Source organism: Bombus terrestris, chromosome 17 (genome assembly GCF_910591885.1).
Source record: "Bombus terrestris chromosome 17, iyBomTerr1.2, whole genome shotgun sequence".
In the NCBI taxonomy this organism is placed as follows: domain Eukaryota; kingdom Metazoa; phylum Arthropoda; class Insecta; order Hymenoptera; family Apidae; genus Bombus; species Bombus terrestris.
Window position 1 is genome coordinate 9,827,839 of NC_063285.1, and position 17,572 is coordinate 9,845,410.

Consider the following 17,572-nt stretch of genomic DNA (forward strand, 5'->3'; position numbering starts at 1 on the left):
CGCCTATGTCTAATGTTTTCTTTCATCGTCGTTCAATTATCGCAGAGATTTTCATTTTTAATAGCAACCGCTGCATATTTCGTTCATAAAACCGAAAGTAGCGGCACGATTTAGCTCGTTAAACTTATCTTACAAAAGTATCCTATAAAATCTTATAAGGGACGGAGTGAAAGTTATCCTATGGAAGGATCTCGAGGGGATTTATTCTCCGGGGACGTGCTCGACGATGTAGCTGGCTAAATTGCCAGCCTGAATTCACTGTAAGGAGACTTTACTATCTTGATGATGCTAATTCATTCGCAATGGGACCTTATTGCTGAAGAAGGACCGTAGAATCAACAGCGATTCGTTACATTGCTCTGTCTCCCCTCTCTCGTGGCCTCTATGCCACGTCGTTCTTTCGCTCGCGAGTAGTAAAATCTTTTTCGGCGGAGAATCCTGCAAGGGAATAGAATCTCGATGTGAAGGAAAAGTGCAAATGGCTCCGGTGATTTCCAACGAATACGAAATTAGCTGGATTCGTTGAGTAAACGATCGCGAAGGAAATCTCACGATTTTCTTCAATGAGAAACTCCGCCTTCCCTCTAGACATTCCCCTTTTTCGAAGAAATATCTTAATCGCTAGATTTTATAATTCATTTGCTATATATTATAATTAATTTGCTATTGAATTGCCGCACGTGTCACGTAAAATAAAAAAAGGGGTAGCTCGAACGAAAAGAAAAAAAATTAAGGTAACAAAAAAAGCAAGAGAATTTATTTCTTGTATTCTGAATTTACACTGACTGCGATTTGGTTCTGAGCTCCAGCCGTGACTTTCCAAGACTGAAGCTCTTACAATTTTGCTTTCGGTGGGATCTGTTTCTTCTTTGTTTGTCATTTCTCAATATCCCCACTACCCTGTAGGCGTACGTGACCGTTGCCACGCTTCTAGAACGTTCGGTGGAAGGACCGTTAAGATATAGATGACTCATTAGGCACTTCGGCGATATACATTGTTGCCAAGTCCGCCACATCTTTATCTCCATCATCGGTCCATCGGATTTGAAGTATGCCGGTGTGACACACGCACCGTCGTAAACGGTTCGTCATAATGTCCTTGACGTTCGAAAGGATAAAAGCACGGCATGATTTTTTAATTTTTTAAATGTTTTATAATAGATAATAATATTATAATAAATATGTAAACAGAAAATTTGCCACACCTTGTGACGTACAAACGAAGCTAAAAAACCTTCTACAAGTATCGTTTCTGTATACGAAACGAACATTGTTTTTCGTATTTCATCTATTGCGTTGTGACAAAAGTAAGTTTCTTTTTATTACGCGCGATCCATTTTCTTCTATTACCACAATATAATTCAATTAAATAATACGGAAGAAAAAATGTAGGAAAAAATAAAAATATACTAACAAGCGAGCCTGCGATAATCGTAAACGCTATCGTTTCATAACTAAGCCGTAAATTCCATAGCTTCTCAGCGATTCACAAACCGTGTGCTATCGAAATTAGAAAATTCACAGAGATGGAATTCATCGTGTTTTTCGCTGACGTTACATCGGGTCGACGAAAGTTCGCGTCGCTCTCGGATTCGTTGAAACTCCGGCGCGGGCATTGTCCGAAAAAGTTACGCGTTAATGCCACTGTAAATCAAAAACAAATCGTGAAAAACACGCACGAGGTCGTTCGCGGGGACAAAATAAACAGAGGAAGTTGAGGAAACGGAAGACCCGTGGGACGACCGAGAATAGAGAAACAGGACGCGATAAAAAAGGCAAGCGGTCGCCATGGGGGGAAGGTGTATGGGGAAGAAAAGGGAAAGGGGAAGGACACGAGGTATTATGGGCTGAATTCATGTCCGTAGCGATCGTTCGTATTTTACTAATCGATAATATGCGCAGTTTTTTTCTTTTTCTTTCCTCTCACAGTGGCTCCCGTATCTCGCCAATATGAGTCGCGGTAATTCAACGATTCACGTTCGTTTTATCGCACCACCAACATTTTCATTTATCGTCTGCTCGGCACGAAACAGGCAAACTGATTTATCCGCGTATCTTCTTCTTTGGATATCTGTTAATAAAAGCGTAACGAGGTACGGCGTTGATTAATCGTTTCTATCGGTTGAATCTTCTTCGTCGAATTTATTGCTCCGTTCGACGGTGAAACGTTCGATATCGTTGAAGGGTTATCGTATTTGCATATGGCGAGCTCTCTACGCCGATACAATTAAGAAACGTAGAGACTCACCGTGTGTTTTATGTTTCAGTATTATTAGTTATTTATATTCAGTATTATTAATTTAAACTTTGATCTTTACTACGATTACTCTTGTTTCGCTTACTTTAACTTTTACTTGGTTTCATGTATTATTTTACTTAGCTTGATTTTTCGACATCGATACTCGAATTAAATTACATTTACACGTTTTATTACTTTACGAAACTGTATGAACTGGTTTTACTTTTCTGGTAAATTTAATTATTACGCAGAGGGGTGGGGATGGGAAGCTTCAGTTCATCGTTGTAAAGTAAAATATTCGAAGCTCGTGACAATGATGATTCAGCAGTTGGTGCGCGATTGATAAATCTGACTGGCACGGTTCTTCCTATGAATTAACATATTTAACGAAATAATTAATGTATTATAGCTATTAGGCGTGCTAGAAATTTATGGCGACTAGAAATAGCTTGGAAGAGAGATTCAAGATTAATTGGTTTCGCTGATGATCGTCCATTTATCACGGTCGATTAATCGTGACGTAACGATACCAAGTATTTATCGTTTCAGCGAATTTAATTAGGGCCATCCGTAACAGATAATGTAATTAACATTTAGTTAATGGCGTTCAAGTAATTTGTGTTCGTGCGACGTTTCCTACCCACAGGTTAGTTCGTACGTAAATAAGGGGAAATTTCAGAAGCCAAAGGGATCAGTCTCGTAGACAGGAATTTAGTCCTTAAATAACACGCTCACCCTGTGCAATAAATTCTACTGGTTTTTAAGTTCTTGTATATTCTGCTACTTGTAGTTAAATTATTAACAACCTTTATTTTACCTATTAATAAATTTCCACAAGACAGTCGTGACGCTATTAGTTACAGTTTATTATAACAATAGAACATATAATACATAAAAAATATATAAAATATTATAACATATCCTTGCATCGAGCATTTGATATATTTTAATGGCAAACTGTGCATCAAACTCGTGCCACGTGCATATCGTCAAACATCATCCATCCCCTTAAAGCACATATTTATCCATAATTATCACTTGATATAACATATAATATACACGGTGTCCGAAATCGCGGCAGCTTAATCTACAGACAGAAAGACGAACAAAATGTTAAGCAAAGTCTGTGAGAGAGCGCTTTGTTGCAGAGTTGTAAATATCGCAAGCACGAGGCGGGTAACGACGCAGTTATCGAGGCTCAGCGAAATTCTCTTTGTAGAACTTCGTAGCGTAATTAATTCCACTATTGGTCGATGTAAAGCGCTTGCAACCGAACGCAACGACAACATTTTCAAACGTGGAATTAAAAGTACCAGATAATCGCTTTATTATATTATTATATTTTATAACTATCAACTACACGTAGTTGTTGCAACATGTTAAGAAGTATGCAATTACAATACAGTGAGTTCGCGCACAATTTCTGTTTATTGCTCAACTTCCTGCAACATTTTTTCCTTCTTTCTGCCTGTAGATTAGAACCTCGTACTGTAGCCGATTAAGTTTGAGACACTCTGTATATTACGTACATGTATAGGGTATCCCAATTTTTTCTTCTATCGGTCAACATAAGAATAAAATGTTATATGAACGTCATTGGAAGCATCGTTGGACGAGTTGAAAAACGAATGACACACGAGATGAACTTACTACAAAATATTGTTACCGCAAAATATGAATAGACGAAGAATACTTGCATCTGCCAGTAGTCAGAAGTGCAGTTTCAACGGGTAAAATAAACGACAGCCTGGGAAGAATAATAAATTCAATCTCTGGCCGCTGTTAATCTTGTACTAACAGGAACGATGAACATTTTGAAACAACAGTTGTAATTGGAATTGTAGAAACAGGTGCGACATCCGCCGACTGCCACCAGGTGTAAGTATTCCTCACCTGCTCATACCTCGCACCGCAGTAACGCACGCTGCCATACGTTTCGTATATCATTCTTTCTTGCCATAACTTGTTAACGATGCTTACGATGACCTACGTTTATATGACGTTTCTTCCTACAACGTCCAGCTGGAAAACTGGGACATTCTGTATATTCCAACATTAATCTTGTAGTCATCAAATGGCCGGTTTCAAAATTTCATTTCAAACTTTACGTTCATCGTTACCTTGTTTAACTTCTAAGTTTATGTAAATTCTTCTATCAAGAAAAATCGAGCAATTGATTAATCGGATAATATAATAAATATATAAATTTTAAATATAAATATATAAATATGTCGGGTTGGCGATACGATTAGAGTTAGGGTTAAGGGCGTAAACGAATTCCTATTGACACTAGACGTGATCACTATGCAATAGAGGAGATATTTACTAGTGCAAACATGACCATGTTGGAATTGGACAAGTAATCGCGATAAATTGATACTCGAGAAGCTAATGACAATGATCCTAGGCTCAATAACGAATCCACGGTCAACGGGATGACGAACTCTACGCTTCTTTAGCGTCTAAGTTGTACTCAATGTTAATGCGTGGGGCAATCACTACGTATCCGAGAGTTACTTGAATCGTCGTCGAGATCGTACCGGAGAGTAACTCTCCGTCTCGACGATGCCGTCGAGGAAAACTATAATGGGTGGGTCTAAGGACATGAGATCCTCGGATTCGTCAAAGAAAGCTTTCGTTCCAAAGGTGAGGGAAATTAGCGCTATTGCTAATTGGTTGATCTCCATATCGGCGTTTTGAAAGAGATGCTGGCCGCCCTTGAGGGGTGGTTGTTGACGGGGGGCAACGCTCGTGGAGGATAGGTTTCTCCTATCTTCCCGTAGTTGCAACAAAGTCTATTTGACGGACTTCGCTTGACTAAATCTTAAGATCTATAGCGGGTCCTCACGTTAGCTAAACATACGCCACAAAGGCATGCCGACACCCGGCGATCATCTTACCCGGAGGACAAAATCTGCGTGTGGCGGGCCGCGGGATAGAAACTATTGAAGTATTTACTGCCACGTGTCGCTACGACTATTTCTTTTAAGGAGAGGTATAGAGTTACTCTGTGCCTTTGTTAGATAAAACGTTCATCCCTTTGACCACGGCTACGTTCGGCGACTGATTGTCGCCTCGAGCCCAAGCTCATGATCATAAATCTCGAACAATCGGAGCGGCATTTGTTTAATCCAAGTTACAGAGTTGCGGTATTCCCGCGAATCCAAGGAGGAGCTCCGGCGTTCTTTCATCTCCGACAAATATATAAATATATGAATGTTGAGGAAATTGAACGAACAAAGAAACACCGATGAGTGTGCAGCTTCAAATGAAATTCCAATGCGGGTCATTTGACCGAGCTTGGTAAAATTAATGTTCCAACGTTTCTGTTTTTATTTCTCATTTCATTCAAACGCACATGATTTCACGATCGACGTCTCGCGAAACAGACACAGTATCGAGCCCGGAAAAGTCGAATGCATAGGTCGAGGCATAAATCAGGCGAGTAACGCGAACGAAGATGAATGTTCGTCAATCATCGAGCCGCGCGGCGATAAATTAAAGGGCGGAGGGAGGAGAGCTGGCGTTAAAACGCTCGCTTGGCCGTCATTTCGGCATTAAACATACCGAAAATGGAATTATCGCGCGAAATAATACGCGACCGGAGCCAACCAATCGATAATTGCGGAATTTCTGCTCGGAGATCGTTGGCTCGGCCGCGACAATGGAATCGAATCATAAACCCGGCCCTGGTATTAAAGTAAATTAATGTCTCGACTAGATTGCACAGAAATGAGCGTGCTCGAGTCTCGTTCATCGAGATTTAATGGCGAATCAAAAAATAATTGCGAACTGACTTGGTACAGCGCGATCATACAGAGTCATGTTCTTCATCATTCTACTAGAACAAATGTCATTTACAAATTTCTTTTCCTATTAGGTATTTTTTCAGTTTGAGGGCATTTGATTTTCCGGGGGTTTTCCGAATTAAAGTTGCGCCAAGGGCTATGACTTTTTACCTTCCGTTGTGATGATGTAACATTACATGGTTTGTGGAAATTTTTGTATAATTGTCTAATGTTTGTTGTATAATTTAATAAAAATGCTTAAAATCTGGCGAAATAAATAAAATGTAATTACGATACGTATAACAATTTTAGTCGGTTTAAATTATCATCCGAATTCCCAAATCGAATTCCACGATTACATTTTATTTCCACGGTGCATTGATTTTTAATATTCAATTATGCGTGCATCGTGATTATCGTTTATTATTTGCTACGTTCGTTTATCCGTGGTAATTCTTTATTCATCGCACTATAATAGCAATTCACGGTCTTCTCGTTGCTCTTTGATTCTCGTATTATCGAGAATTATAACGGGTGTACATATATTGAACGAACGTTTTCCAGGCCGAAGATTTTGCTAATTGTTAAAGTAATCGCGAGTTCGTTACGATATGAAACAGCGATACAGCACAATAAGAATTAAAGTCGGTAGCATTGCATTCGCGTGATAATATTAAAACGTTGAGCCAAAGTACGGGGTAATCGTTGTATAATTTCCTTTTAATTAACGTGAAAAATTTCGAAATTCACTGAAATACAAAACCATCCACCGATTTACGAAATATTACTCCGCTGACATACTTTAGTCTCTAAGTATCGCTATCTTTTACGAAGATTCACGGCGGCTCATAATTTACCCTCGTCTATTTCATCGCAATATTTTTGTTCTTTGTGGAAGAAAGTGTTTGATATATCGTCCTCAGTAATTTTCTTGTAACTTGCCTCAGCAAATATATCTTCAGACTTTTTTTGTCCGCGTATCACTAACTTAACTTATCGATACCTTGGAATATTCTTGAAAAGTTCTTTATGGGAATTCCTTGGTATACGTAAAAGAGAATATTTTAATATTACGTGCATACTTTGGTGCATTGAAATTTGCCATAAGTGCATAAACATCCTACCATCTAATCATCACTAATATTCTTCACTTATAAAACTATTCTCTTTGGTATTAATTACTTTCATTATTAAAATCACTTCTATCGTCTTGTATACGTAAAAGCTTATGTAACAGTTTATGTAAATTTATATGGTTTAACTTTCTCCAATTTTCCTTCATTTTTCTGAATACCATAATCATGTATTTTCTTCACATTTTTTAGTATTACGTGCATACTTTGGTGCATTGAAATTTGCCATAATTGCATAAACATCCTACCATCTAATCGTCAAGCTATTCTCTTCGTTATTAATTACTTTCATTGTTAAAATCATTTCTATCGTCTCGTACTTTAACAAAAACCCGCGTTACGGTCTCATATTCATAGCGTTCGATCCTCTGGTGCAACTAATGTATCACGAAAGTTGTTGCGACTTTAAAATGGAATTACACTGTCCACCGCATTTACAGCGAAGAATAAAATTAACCAACTGTTGGTTATCGCTTACGATATACATAAATTGATAGATTTTTGCGTTAAACGCAGATCATGTAGCCGATCGCAGTAATCGTCTCGCGAAGGGGACTGCGCGCCTGCTGCGAAAAACATGGAATTTTAAACGAAAGCGTACAACTGCAACGATAAATTAGCATAATGGCGATGTGGAAATTGGAAGGCATCGTTAATTAAGAACTAACGCGCGCGCGAAATTCAATGAGCGGAATTGCAGGATGGGATTCGTTTTAAGGCCATAAAGTCACGATAATTTATTCGCCATTCGACGTACATACGTCAGACATTGTAAGCCGCGTGAAACGATGCGAATGTCGGCCGATAATCAAACGCGCGTTGGCATCTGGAAATAATCGGCCCAATAAATCCGCGATACCGTGAAATTCCCGCTATATTCCACTTCTCTTTTCCAATTCGTTGTCGGTTACAGCGACGCGGATAACGAGCTGGTCCGCAGCGATTCGAAGTTAGTCGGTCGTGCGGCGCTAATTGTTGTTTCGCGAGTCTCGGCCGGAAACCATCGAACAACGTGTGTCGATACAGAGGATAAATGAAGTTTGGTCGAAAGCAACTCTCGCTTCCGTTGCGTGGAAAAGTCGGGAAATTTGGAAAGAAAGGAGAACCAGGGAAATCATGGAGTTAGCGAATCCATCCAATTGGCAATATATTTCGCGTTTGAAATTGCTAAAAACGTGGAAACATTGTTATATTACGTAGATACTGATTTATTTTCGTTGTAAAAGTTTCATTGTTTATAATTATTATTTATTATACCAGGTATTTATTTATTTGCATTAGAGAAGCTTGATTTTTCATATTTGTTTGAACGTATTTAGCTGCGAATTACAACTTGGTAGTTCTGGTAATAACTGAGTAATATCTCGGTGTAATGTCTCGGAAAATGTGAAAGATCTTGGGAAATGTTTTGGGATATTACATTCAAACTTAGCGTTTCTTTTCAAAAATTGCTATTAACTTTTACCCAGAGAGAAATATTATCGTACAAAGCGAACTCGATCATCCAATTCTCGGGAAAATTTATATAAAATCGCTGTTAATAGCTGTAAATCTGCACGACGCGTTTAAAGGCAATAATTAATTAATTAAGTAAGGCTACTATTTAAGTCGATTAGATAAGTATAATTGTAACGCAATTTTATCAGGAAGCATCGGAAGGACGAAGCAAACCATCAGCAGACTCAACGATCACTAATCGATCTTCTTTTCCAGGACTGCATTTTTTTTTTAGGTATTTCGAGAATAATCGAAATAACGCGACCCTTTCGTCAACGTTTCGCATTCCCACGATTATCCTCCTTAACAACCTATGAGCGTCGCGACGCGTTAATTATTCGCAACTTTCTTTCGATCCGTGTGCCTGTCTGTCGTTCAAACGAATATAATTTATCCCCCGTAGCCAGACGAATCGCATGGACCAAGGTAACGAGCCTATAGAAAATAAAGTTTAAAAAAAAAAAAAAAAGAGAACCAAAGAGTCGAGGAGAATCCGAAATTCGACTAGCCGTCCGAAAACAGACGAAATTTCTAAAATCGATTCTCAATGTTGTTGCCTCTTGCGCGCCTTCGTGGTCGTGGTCGAAAATCGGGCCGAACTCACGCAATTGGATCTACACAACGGGTGTTAAGAAGGCTGCGGCGACAATAAGTGCAAGGCGACTTCACGGCGCCGTGGTTACCTTCACCAGCCCAGAGTCCCACCTGGTAAGCCTCAGTATCCAAAGCTTTCAAAAAAAAAAAAAAAAAATGAAATGAACGATTGAGAAAAAAAGCAAGTAAAGAAAAAAAAAATGAATCTAATAACAAAAAAAAAGCAAGAAAGATTGATTGAATGAAGCACAACAGAGAGCTCGCAGCCGTAAAGCGCGCTCTCTTTGAAGCTGATTCGCCCAGCCACTTGATACGCACCTGTATAATTATTCTATATATATATATACGTATATAATTGGCTAAATCTCACGCGAAACTTAGCTTTTTAGCGAGGAGCGATCACCAGAGCACCAACTTTTCTTCACCAACCACTCACGTACCCTGCTCCACTCTCTCTCTCTCTTTCTATATATATATATATATATATATTTCTTTTTCTTTCCATCTTCTGTTTAGTTTCTTTTCTTTATATTTTTTGTCGAGAGAGACTCGCGACGCGGTGGAAACGAGGGGAAATCGGCACGACGATGAAAAGTTTCCAGTTTCTCTTCCTCAAATGCCATCCAGTTTCTCGATTATGGCCTGCAACCCTGAACCCACCCACCCATCCCGCCCCCTAGCCCAGTCTGCTTCTCGACGACTTGAATGATCAAGCAGCAGCAACTGGGTTAGCTTCGGTACCGAGTGCACACTCGAGCAGATGGAATTTTTCCTACAGACCGACCTTTTCCATCGAATTTTTTCCAACGGTCTACAATAAAACGACCAGAATCGTGTTTTACTATAACAACGTTTTGAAGCTGATATTTTCGCTAGCGAAGAATTAAAAAGTCAAGTTAAAAAAGTTATTAACGTGGAACAGGTGAAAAGAGTCGATGGAATATTCGCCAGTTGGATCGCGCGCTTCAATTCGGATGCTTTCGCCACGTCGTCGTGCCGATTTTTCCTCGCTTTCCCGCAGGCTTTCTTGTGGAATGGTTAGGAAGTCTGTCACGATTTGTATATATAGTTCACGCGTGGGGATCTTGCTCACGATCTTAAAGCCTAGCCTTCATAGGTATACACCACTGGTCACTGCACATGCACGCAATAATCTTCGCTCCTCTCGTTATTGTCATCACTGTCACTCATCTCGTCACGATCGCCGCGATCCTCGCGCTCGCGTTTCCTTCAAATGCAATTTCTAATTAATTGCGCGCGAAAGCAAGAAAGAAGCTGCATCCGACACGCGCCTACTCGCGTTAATTATCATCAACGTGCTATCGTCGTATAATACGAAATCGATCGTTATCAATGTATCTAGCGCGAAACTGTTGTAACGGGAAGAAAAATCATAGAGTCGTAGAGTTTGCTATGCTCGGACGTTTTCCATCCGACGATTAATTGCTAGCGATACGGATCGCTCGATGTTTAATTAACCGCGACGCGACGTGAATATTCGACCCGGCTACAGATATACTCATTTCATCGAACTCATCCTCTGTGCCTGGTGGAATGAGCGACTAATAAGCGTCTGACAATTGCCTTTAGCTCGATGCACTTGAAAGAATGCATGAGAAAAGAGGAACGGAACGAAACGCACCGCCTGCATGTTGACGCAACAAAATCTACGTCTAATTGTTCTTTCAGGACGAAAACGGACCGCGTTCCATGTGTGAACGCGACACGGACCATGTTTGTCCTTCGATCACCGGCTGGCCATCGTCATCGACGACGATTCGCACTTTTATTTCGATAGACTTTGCTGCGACTCACACGTTCGCGGAAATTGGGAAAAATGGAAGACAGCGGTTTCACGTCGATAGGTTTCGTCGCCAGTTCTCGCTGAAAACTAGCGACGATACTTGCACAAATTATTGTCGGCGTTACGTTTAGTCCTTTGGTGACGACCCATCTTTTTCATCGCGTCGCTTCCGAGCCGAGGACATTTTATTATCTGCAGAGTTTTCCGTTTTTTTAATTCCATAGGTTCTATACAGAGCAGAGGAAACTTTGTTACTACTGTAGTTCGTAATACGATCGAATCGAATTGAAATTGAAAGTCCAAAGTCGCTGGTTAATTCTCGTTTTCTTTCTCGATATGCAGCAGCAAGCTACAGTTGGAAAATAACGGTACGTGTGACCATTTTTTTTTTTTTTTTGTACAAAAGTAGGTCAAAAGTATGGAAAAATAGTATCGAGGTGTCTTCGTTGGAAATTTAAATTTCGAGAAAATCAATTTCGAACGTAATCAGCCGCGTAGCTAAAGTATTTCCTATTGGAACTGTGTCAAACTGTTTAAAATTACGAATATCAGATTTTTTCACGATTTTGTGGAATTAACGTAGACTTTTATCCGCGCAGAAGGATGATCATTTAGTTCGATTACGCTTGATCACACCGCTTTAATTAAAATTCTCTGTACGTGGTATATTTACGTATGTAACACGTTACAGGTAATTGTATTTGAAAAAGTTGATGGAAAATCTCTAGTTTCTCGAGTTTCTATTTATTTTTATGGAAAGAATCATCTTTTGACCGCGTGTGATAATAATTTTGGCCACGTTTCGAGTCTTTTTCCGATTTGACGTTTAAACTGAATAATTTAAATAATTTAAATTGAATAGAAAATTCGACTGTCGAATTATCGAAAGGGAAAATTTTCTGGGACTTTAAAACGCTGATTTCTAATGCATTGGAGAAACATGCGAACTAAGGCAAGCCCGACTTTGAAACAACAGCGAGAAAGAATTAATTGGCTGAAGTAGAATGGAAACTGTGGACTATTTGGTCGTTAATTAAAATATTTAGCCGTTAATTAAGACATTTAGCTTTAGCTTATATTAACGACGTACTCGATAATACGATACACGTATTTTAGATAATCCCTGTTTAATACTGCAACAGTCATTCATAATACTTGAATCAGTTATCAAAGTTAGACTGGCCTAATTAGCTAATAACTATCCACATTATCAAACCGCTACATTTATTACGGTATCTTCGATAGCTTGTATAATTTACGTATTTTAATTTGTTACGAGAATAGAATATCGCGTTCGCTGATGATGGATCGACCTAATTAGCTGTTAATTATCGAAATTATCGAAACATGGTTCGTACCAGGTATCTGCAATCATCCGACACTTCATCTTCTCAAGTTAATGTTCACGCTTGTAACGCGGATGATATTTCCAAGATAGGCGCGACGTCACCAGCGGATCAAACGTAACGCGGTGCTGTTTCAGCTATTTCCAACTCGCCGATTATTTCAAATTCGATCAATCGTAAGGGAGGAGATTTTAAAGGAGGGCAGAACGAGACTGCGGAAATTGTAACGCAAATGGCAAAACGAACGAACATTCGTCAGAGCCAGAATCTTCGTTCGACGCCGCGCGAACACTCTGCATACAGTACAACGTGACTCGTAGGAATTTAGCGTCGTTTCCATCGCAACGAGCGACCGTTGAAAGTGGCTAACCTAGTTGTTAAGCGGAATAACAGGCCACGAAACGTCGCTGGGTCATCATCGTTTTTTCAGCTATGGGAGGAGTGCATAAGGTTATCGGTGCATCGGCGACCAGTGCGAGAACATCAAAAGAAAATTTGGACATGCAACCTCGACGTTCCATCAGTTCAGCTTGTCTCACGATCGTCTCACCTGTACCTACACGTACATTGCGTACACGTACCCTCACACATTCCTATCATACATCTATATATATACACATAAACATACATATACAATGTGTTACATGGAAAGACGTACACTGTCCCCTTTTTGGTTCTCTCACCTCGCGAGTAAGCTCTGTCTGTCTGTCTCTCTCTTTATATTTCTCTCTCTCTCTTTCACTCTACCTTTATCCTTCTTTCTCTCTCTCTTTGTCTTTCTTTCTCTCTAAATTCTCGTCCACGAAGCTCGGGGTGTAGCAATGGGTCGCGTAACCACGACACCAATATCGTAACTCTTGCACAGCTGCAGCACGGTGGGGCTCTGGGTAAGAAAACACGAAATAACTTTGAATATACATATATTTCTCGATTACTCGGCTACCGGTGTGCCAAGTTTCCGGTGCAACGAACTCCACAACTCCTTCCAGTCAGCTGTTAACCGCCATGCAAAAACACGGCGCAACTGTTTCATTGGAAATCCAACGACCACCGAGTCCACATTCTTCCGCCTTTGGTACAACGTAAACCTTCCGCAGTGGTATCGATCTCTGATGACGTTCTCGAAGAAATCGAGTCGTATAGTGCGCTCAGTACAGTGATCATCGGATCGAAGAAGACGATGCTTCCACTGGGTTGGGATGCTTTCGTTAGGTTTTATTACGCAGCTTCAGACTTATTCGATCAGTCCACCTATCGTGTAAATTAAACAGATTCTAAGGCAGGAAATATCGTTGGCAAATGTTGCGTCGATACAGTTTCCTTACTTTTTTCAATCGAGGAGATTCTGCTCCTTACAATTAGTTTCTTACTTGCTACCAAGAGTCAATGGATCGATTTATGGGATATTTGGAAATTAATAAATCCGTACGTATATACTCGTGGTAATATAACAGAGGAAAATTGAGAATGTTGCGCAGTTATCTAAATAAAGCTTGCAGCTTTCTAATTATATCGTAATTGAAGGAATTCCACTTGGTACGAAATTACACTCGAAAACTGTAATTCAAAGCATTTCTAGCAGCAGATCCAATTATTACCAGTGTTTCTATTGTATAAAGTTCTACATTTGCACGCGTAACTCGGGTGAGCTCTATATATTATAATCGAGCGTACAGTAACCGAAGAAATTCTACCTGCTACTCATCTAACGTGATACTTCGAGATGAAGAGAAAAATTCAATGTCTGTTTCTTCGCGAACAGTTGTGAGCCGAGAATATCCACTTTCTAAATTTCCTTAGCGATTTTACCTAGTCACATGGCTCATACCATGGCGTGACGATCTAAAAATTTCCAAAAAAGGTCCAATTCTCTGTCCGCGTGCATCCTCTGGTCCATAAATAGCTATCAATCTTGGGCCAAAGTCCAATTTCGCAGTTCTCTTTCGTAAGTTGCTTTCTCTTCTCGCAAACCGTAGCCACTTCCTTATCCTCGTTCTTTCTCTGTTTTTTTCTGTCACGTCGCGGAAAAATGTCGAAGGACTTCGATTTTCTTGTACGGACAGTACCAGGATAACGTAGACGCCCGAATCCATGAGGACGCCGAAGATATAAATTTCGAGCGCCACGGTCAAAGTACTTTTAACAAAAGGCAACGTTATAGGCCATGGCATAGTTGCTTGCGGTTATGCATCCACCTATAACGTTGCGCATCTAGCTGGAAACTTGCAGCTTACACGAAGCAACTTGCGGTTGCCGCAACTCGCCAGGAACTTTACTTCGACAGCCCCAGGCAAATGCAGGCACAGGCAAGTACATCGAAAGCCGCACCGAGGGTGCATCGTGACACTGTTAAGGCGAACACCGTATGCTCCCCTTTTGCACTTTAGCCAGGCCAAAGGTCGTTTGTAATACTTTAAACGAGAAAGCTTCCAACCCTTTAAGTTCTTTGTCTTCGGCACATAGATCACTCGCCGTATGGTTTCCCTTGTTGTTGCCGAGAATTATTCTACGGATGTGAATGTGTCTCACTTTTATTCCGCCGATATGAATATATATTTCATGTCGGAAAATTCCTACGGAGGAATTTTCTGCGAGCAAAAAAATTTATGTCAGCAAAGGCAGCAAGTTCGAAGAGAACATCGTTGATAGTCCAATCATCGGTGATTTAGCAACTTGCAACTTAGCAAGTTGCAACAACTGGTTACTTGCAACTACCGGAAGAAAGTGGCTTCTTACGAATCATCGTTTCGATGATTTTCATTCTTGCAGTAATCAGCGATTCGATTGTAACTATCGTTCGAGTTTCGTAACTCTTGGAAAGATGGTTTGTCTGAGAAAAATGTTAAGTTAATGTTAAGAGAAGAGGTTGAAGTCAAAGTGCATAGAATAAAAGTTATACGTAGAATAACAGTGTAATAAATATTCCAAGGTACCATTCGACATCTTTAAACGTAATTGTAATTCAGTAGTTTCATAAGGAGAGGTTCTCTTGTCTCATGAATATTTATTGCCAACACTTGGCTTTTATACGTTCAAATTTGGAAGATATGTAGCTGTCGTAAATGTAAATCCTAAAAATGTGCCTATACATCGATTCCGTCGTGAAGTACCACGTTACTTTATTTTTCTACCATCTATGCAGGATACTGAGAGATAAAATTCCAAGACTTTAATGGCTTACTGTAACTGCTACGGGCAATGTAGGATATTCCATCGACACAGAATGTAAAGGATATAGTAATTAGAGAAACGGGAGAAAATATCGTAGCACGGTGAAAAAAGGCTTGTTAATATAAAAATTATTATCGTGGAACAGAGAGTAATTCGACGTGACCTGCTCCAATTTCGATACAGCAATGGCTTGGTGCAAAAAGTGGGTAGTGTCATATTTTTACAAAAAAAAAAAAAAAAGTTAAAAATGGTATTGAGTTTCGAAACGATTGAATCAAACGATACAAATTCTGTATAAAAAACGACAATTTCTGATTCTATGCAGAAATGATTATAACATCTACATATACTACATAGTTAACGTAAACATTTTTCAGAAAATAAATTGTCTGCGAAAAATATGAAACGTAAAATACACAAATATCTTTGGTTCTCTGTTCTCGTATTAATATTAAGAAAGAAATTCGAAAGAGCAGATAAATTTCGACATTGGCACTTTCTGCATCAAGCCACGGTAAAATATACTAATTACACACATGATTGCAAACATTCTGCTTGTTTCATTTATTTCCTTATTACAATGATATAATTCAACTACGTTTTTCTCTATAGGCGGATAAATTAAACTCTTCAAATATTCTTTATCAGAAGGCAGATTAAACTGACAGTTTGCATCGATAGATATCGATTGATTTTCTCACTCCTCTCGGCAATAGCTGCAGGCTTTTCAGCTTCGCACTTTGTCCTTTAATACCCTGTATACGATATATTATAGGAACGCAATTAACGAGACTTGGATCGAATCCGTAGCAACGAGTTTCGATTGAAGTTATCGCATACCTGCGAACCTTCGTTGCTAATTTCTATCGACATATTTCGAGCCACTAATCAATCCACGAGTCCTATCCTATCAACCTTAATCTCGCGGTTCCTCCAAGAAGTAGACGTTCCACTATGACAGCTGACAGCTCTTGATATTAACGACAACCAGATACATCTCTATTCAGCAGAAATTCACATAGATCGAATAACGTAATAAGCTTGCTGGCAGATACTCCCTCGTGATCATGATGTATATGCCAGCACATAAAACAGGATACTTATTTAGCTGGTTTTTCTCAAGAATATCGTGTCTGTTCATCCGTTCTTGTTTCATGGTTATCTCGAAAGCGTAAAACATGTATATTATACTAAAGATATATTATACTTGGAGAAGCGTGTGGAATATAAATGCAACTCCTTTGGTTTCCCAATGTTATGCCTTGACTTTTAATGTATTAGCTTGAAAAGTGTTATATATTCGCAGTATTTATTTATTGAAAAATTTATAGATACCTGGCGAGTGAGATTCGTGTTATTATCATTGGGTTGGCAACTGCGAATAATTCAGGATCGTTTTTAATAATTTTCTTACTTTATAGTCCTTGTATAATCCTGATGTTTCGCTGATGTAGTCTATCGATTTTTGCGTCACAAAAATAGTATAGTAATTGTTCGTCGAACCTAATGTCCAATTTGATATTTATAATATGAATTTTCCATTTGTATTTTAATTCGTCCACGTACTTTCGATCGTCTATTGGGTTGTATTGGGTTGAAACTAAGTAATTGCGGATTTTGTCATAAGATGGTAATGACAAAACCCGCAATCACTTAGTTGCCAACCCAATACAACTGCAAATAATTCAAAATCGCTTTTAATAATCTTCTTTCCACAATTTTCTATTTTTATAATCCTCGTATAATCCTGATGTTTGGCTGACGTAGTCTATCGATTTTTGAGTCACAAAAATAGTATAGTAATTGTTCGTCGAACCTAATGTCCAATTTGATATTTATAATATGAATTTCCCATTTGTATTTTAATTCGTCCACGTACTTTCGATCGTCTATTGGGTTGGAAACTAAATAATTGCTGATTTTGTCATAAGATGGTAATGACAATATCCGCAATCACTTAGTTTCCAACCCAATACAACTGCGAATAATTCAGAATCGTT

The 17,572-nt window shown here is 39.2% G+C and overlaps 1 protein-coding gene across 10 annotated transcripts in view; it reads left to right on the forward strand.

The window, feature by feature from the left end:
* Nucleotides 1-17,572, forward strand: part of LOC100646013 (neurexin-1) — a 636,909-nt gene that overhangs the window by 427,857 nt on the left and 191,480 nt on the right. For 5 of the 10 annotated variants that reach the window (XM_048413687.1, XM_048413689.1, XM_048413690.1 and 2 more), the window contains one exon: nucleotides 9,291-9,365. The exons of 4 other annotated variants lie outside the window; for them this stretch is intronic. In XM_048413687.1, the coding sequence (XP_048269644.1) occupies nucleotides 9,291-9,365 (75 nt within the window). The remainder of the gene's footprint in view (nucleotides 1-9,290; nucleotides 9,366-17,572) is intronic. One more of the 10 variants, XM_048413688.1, reaches the window with a different exon arrangement.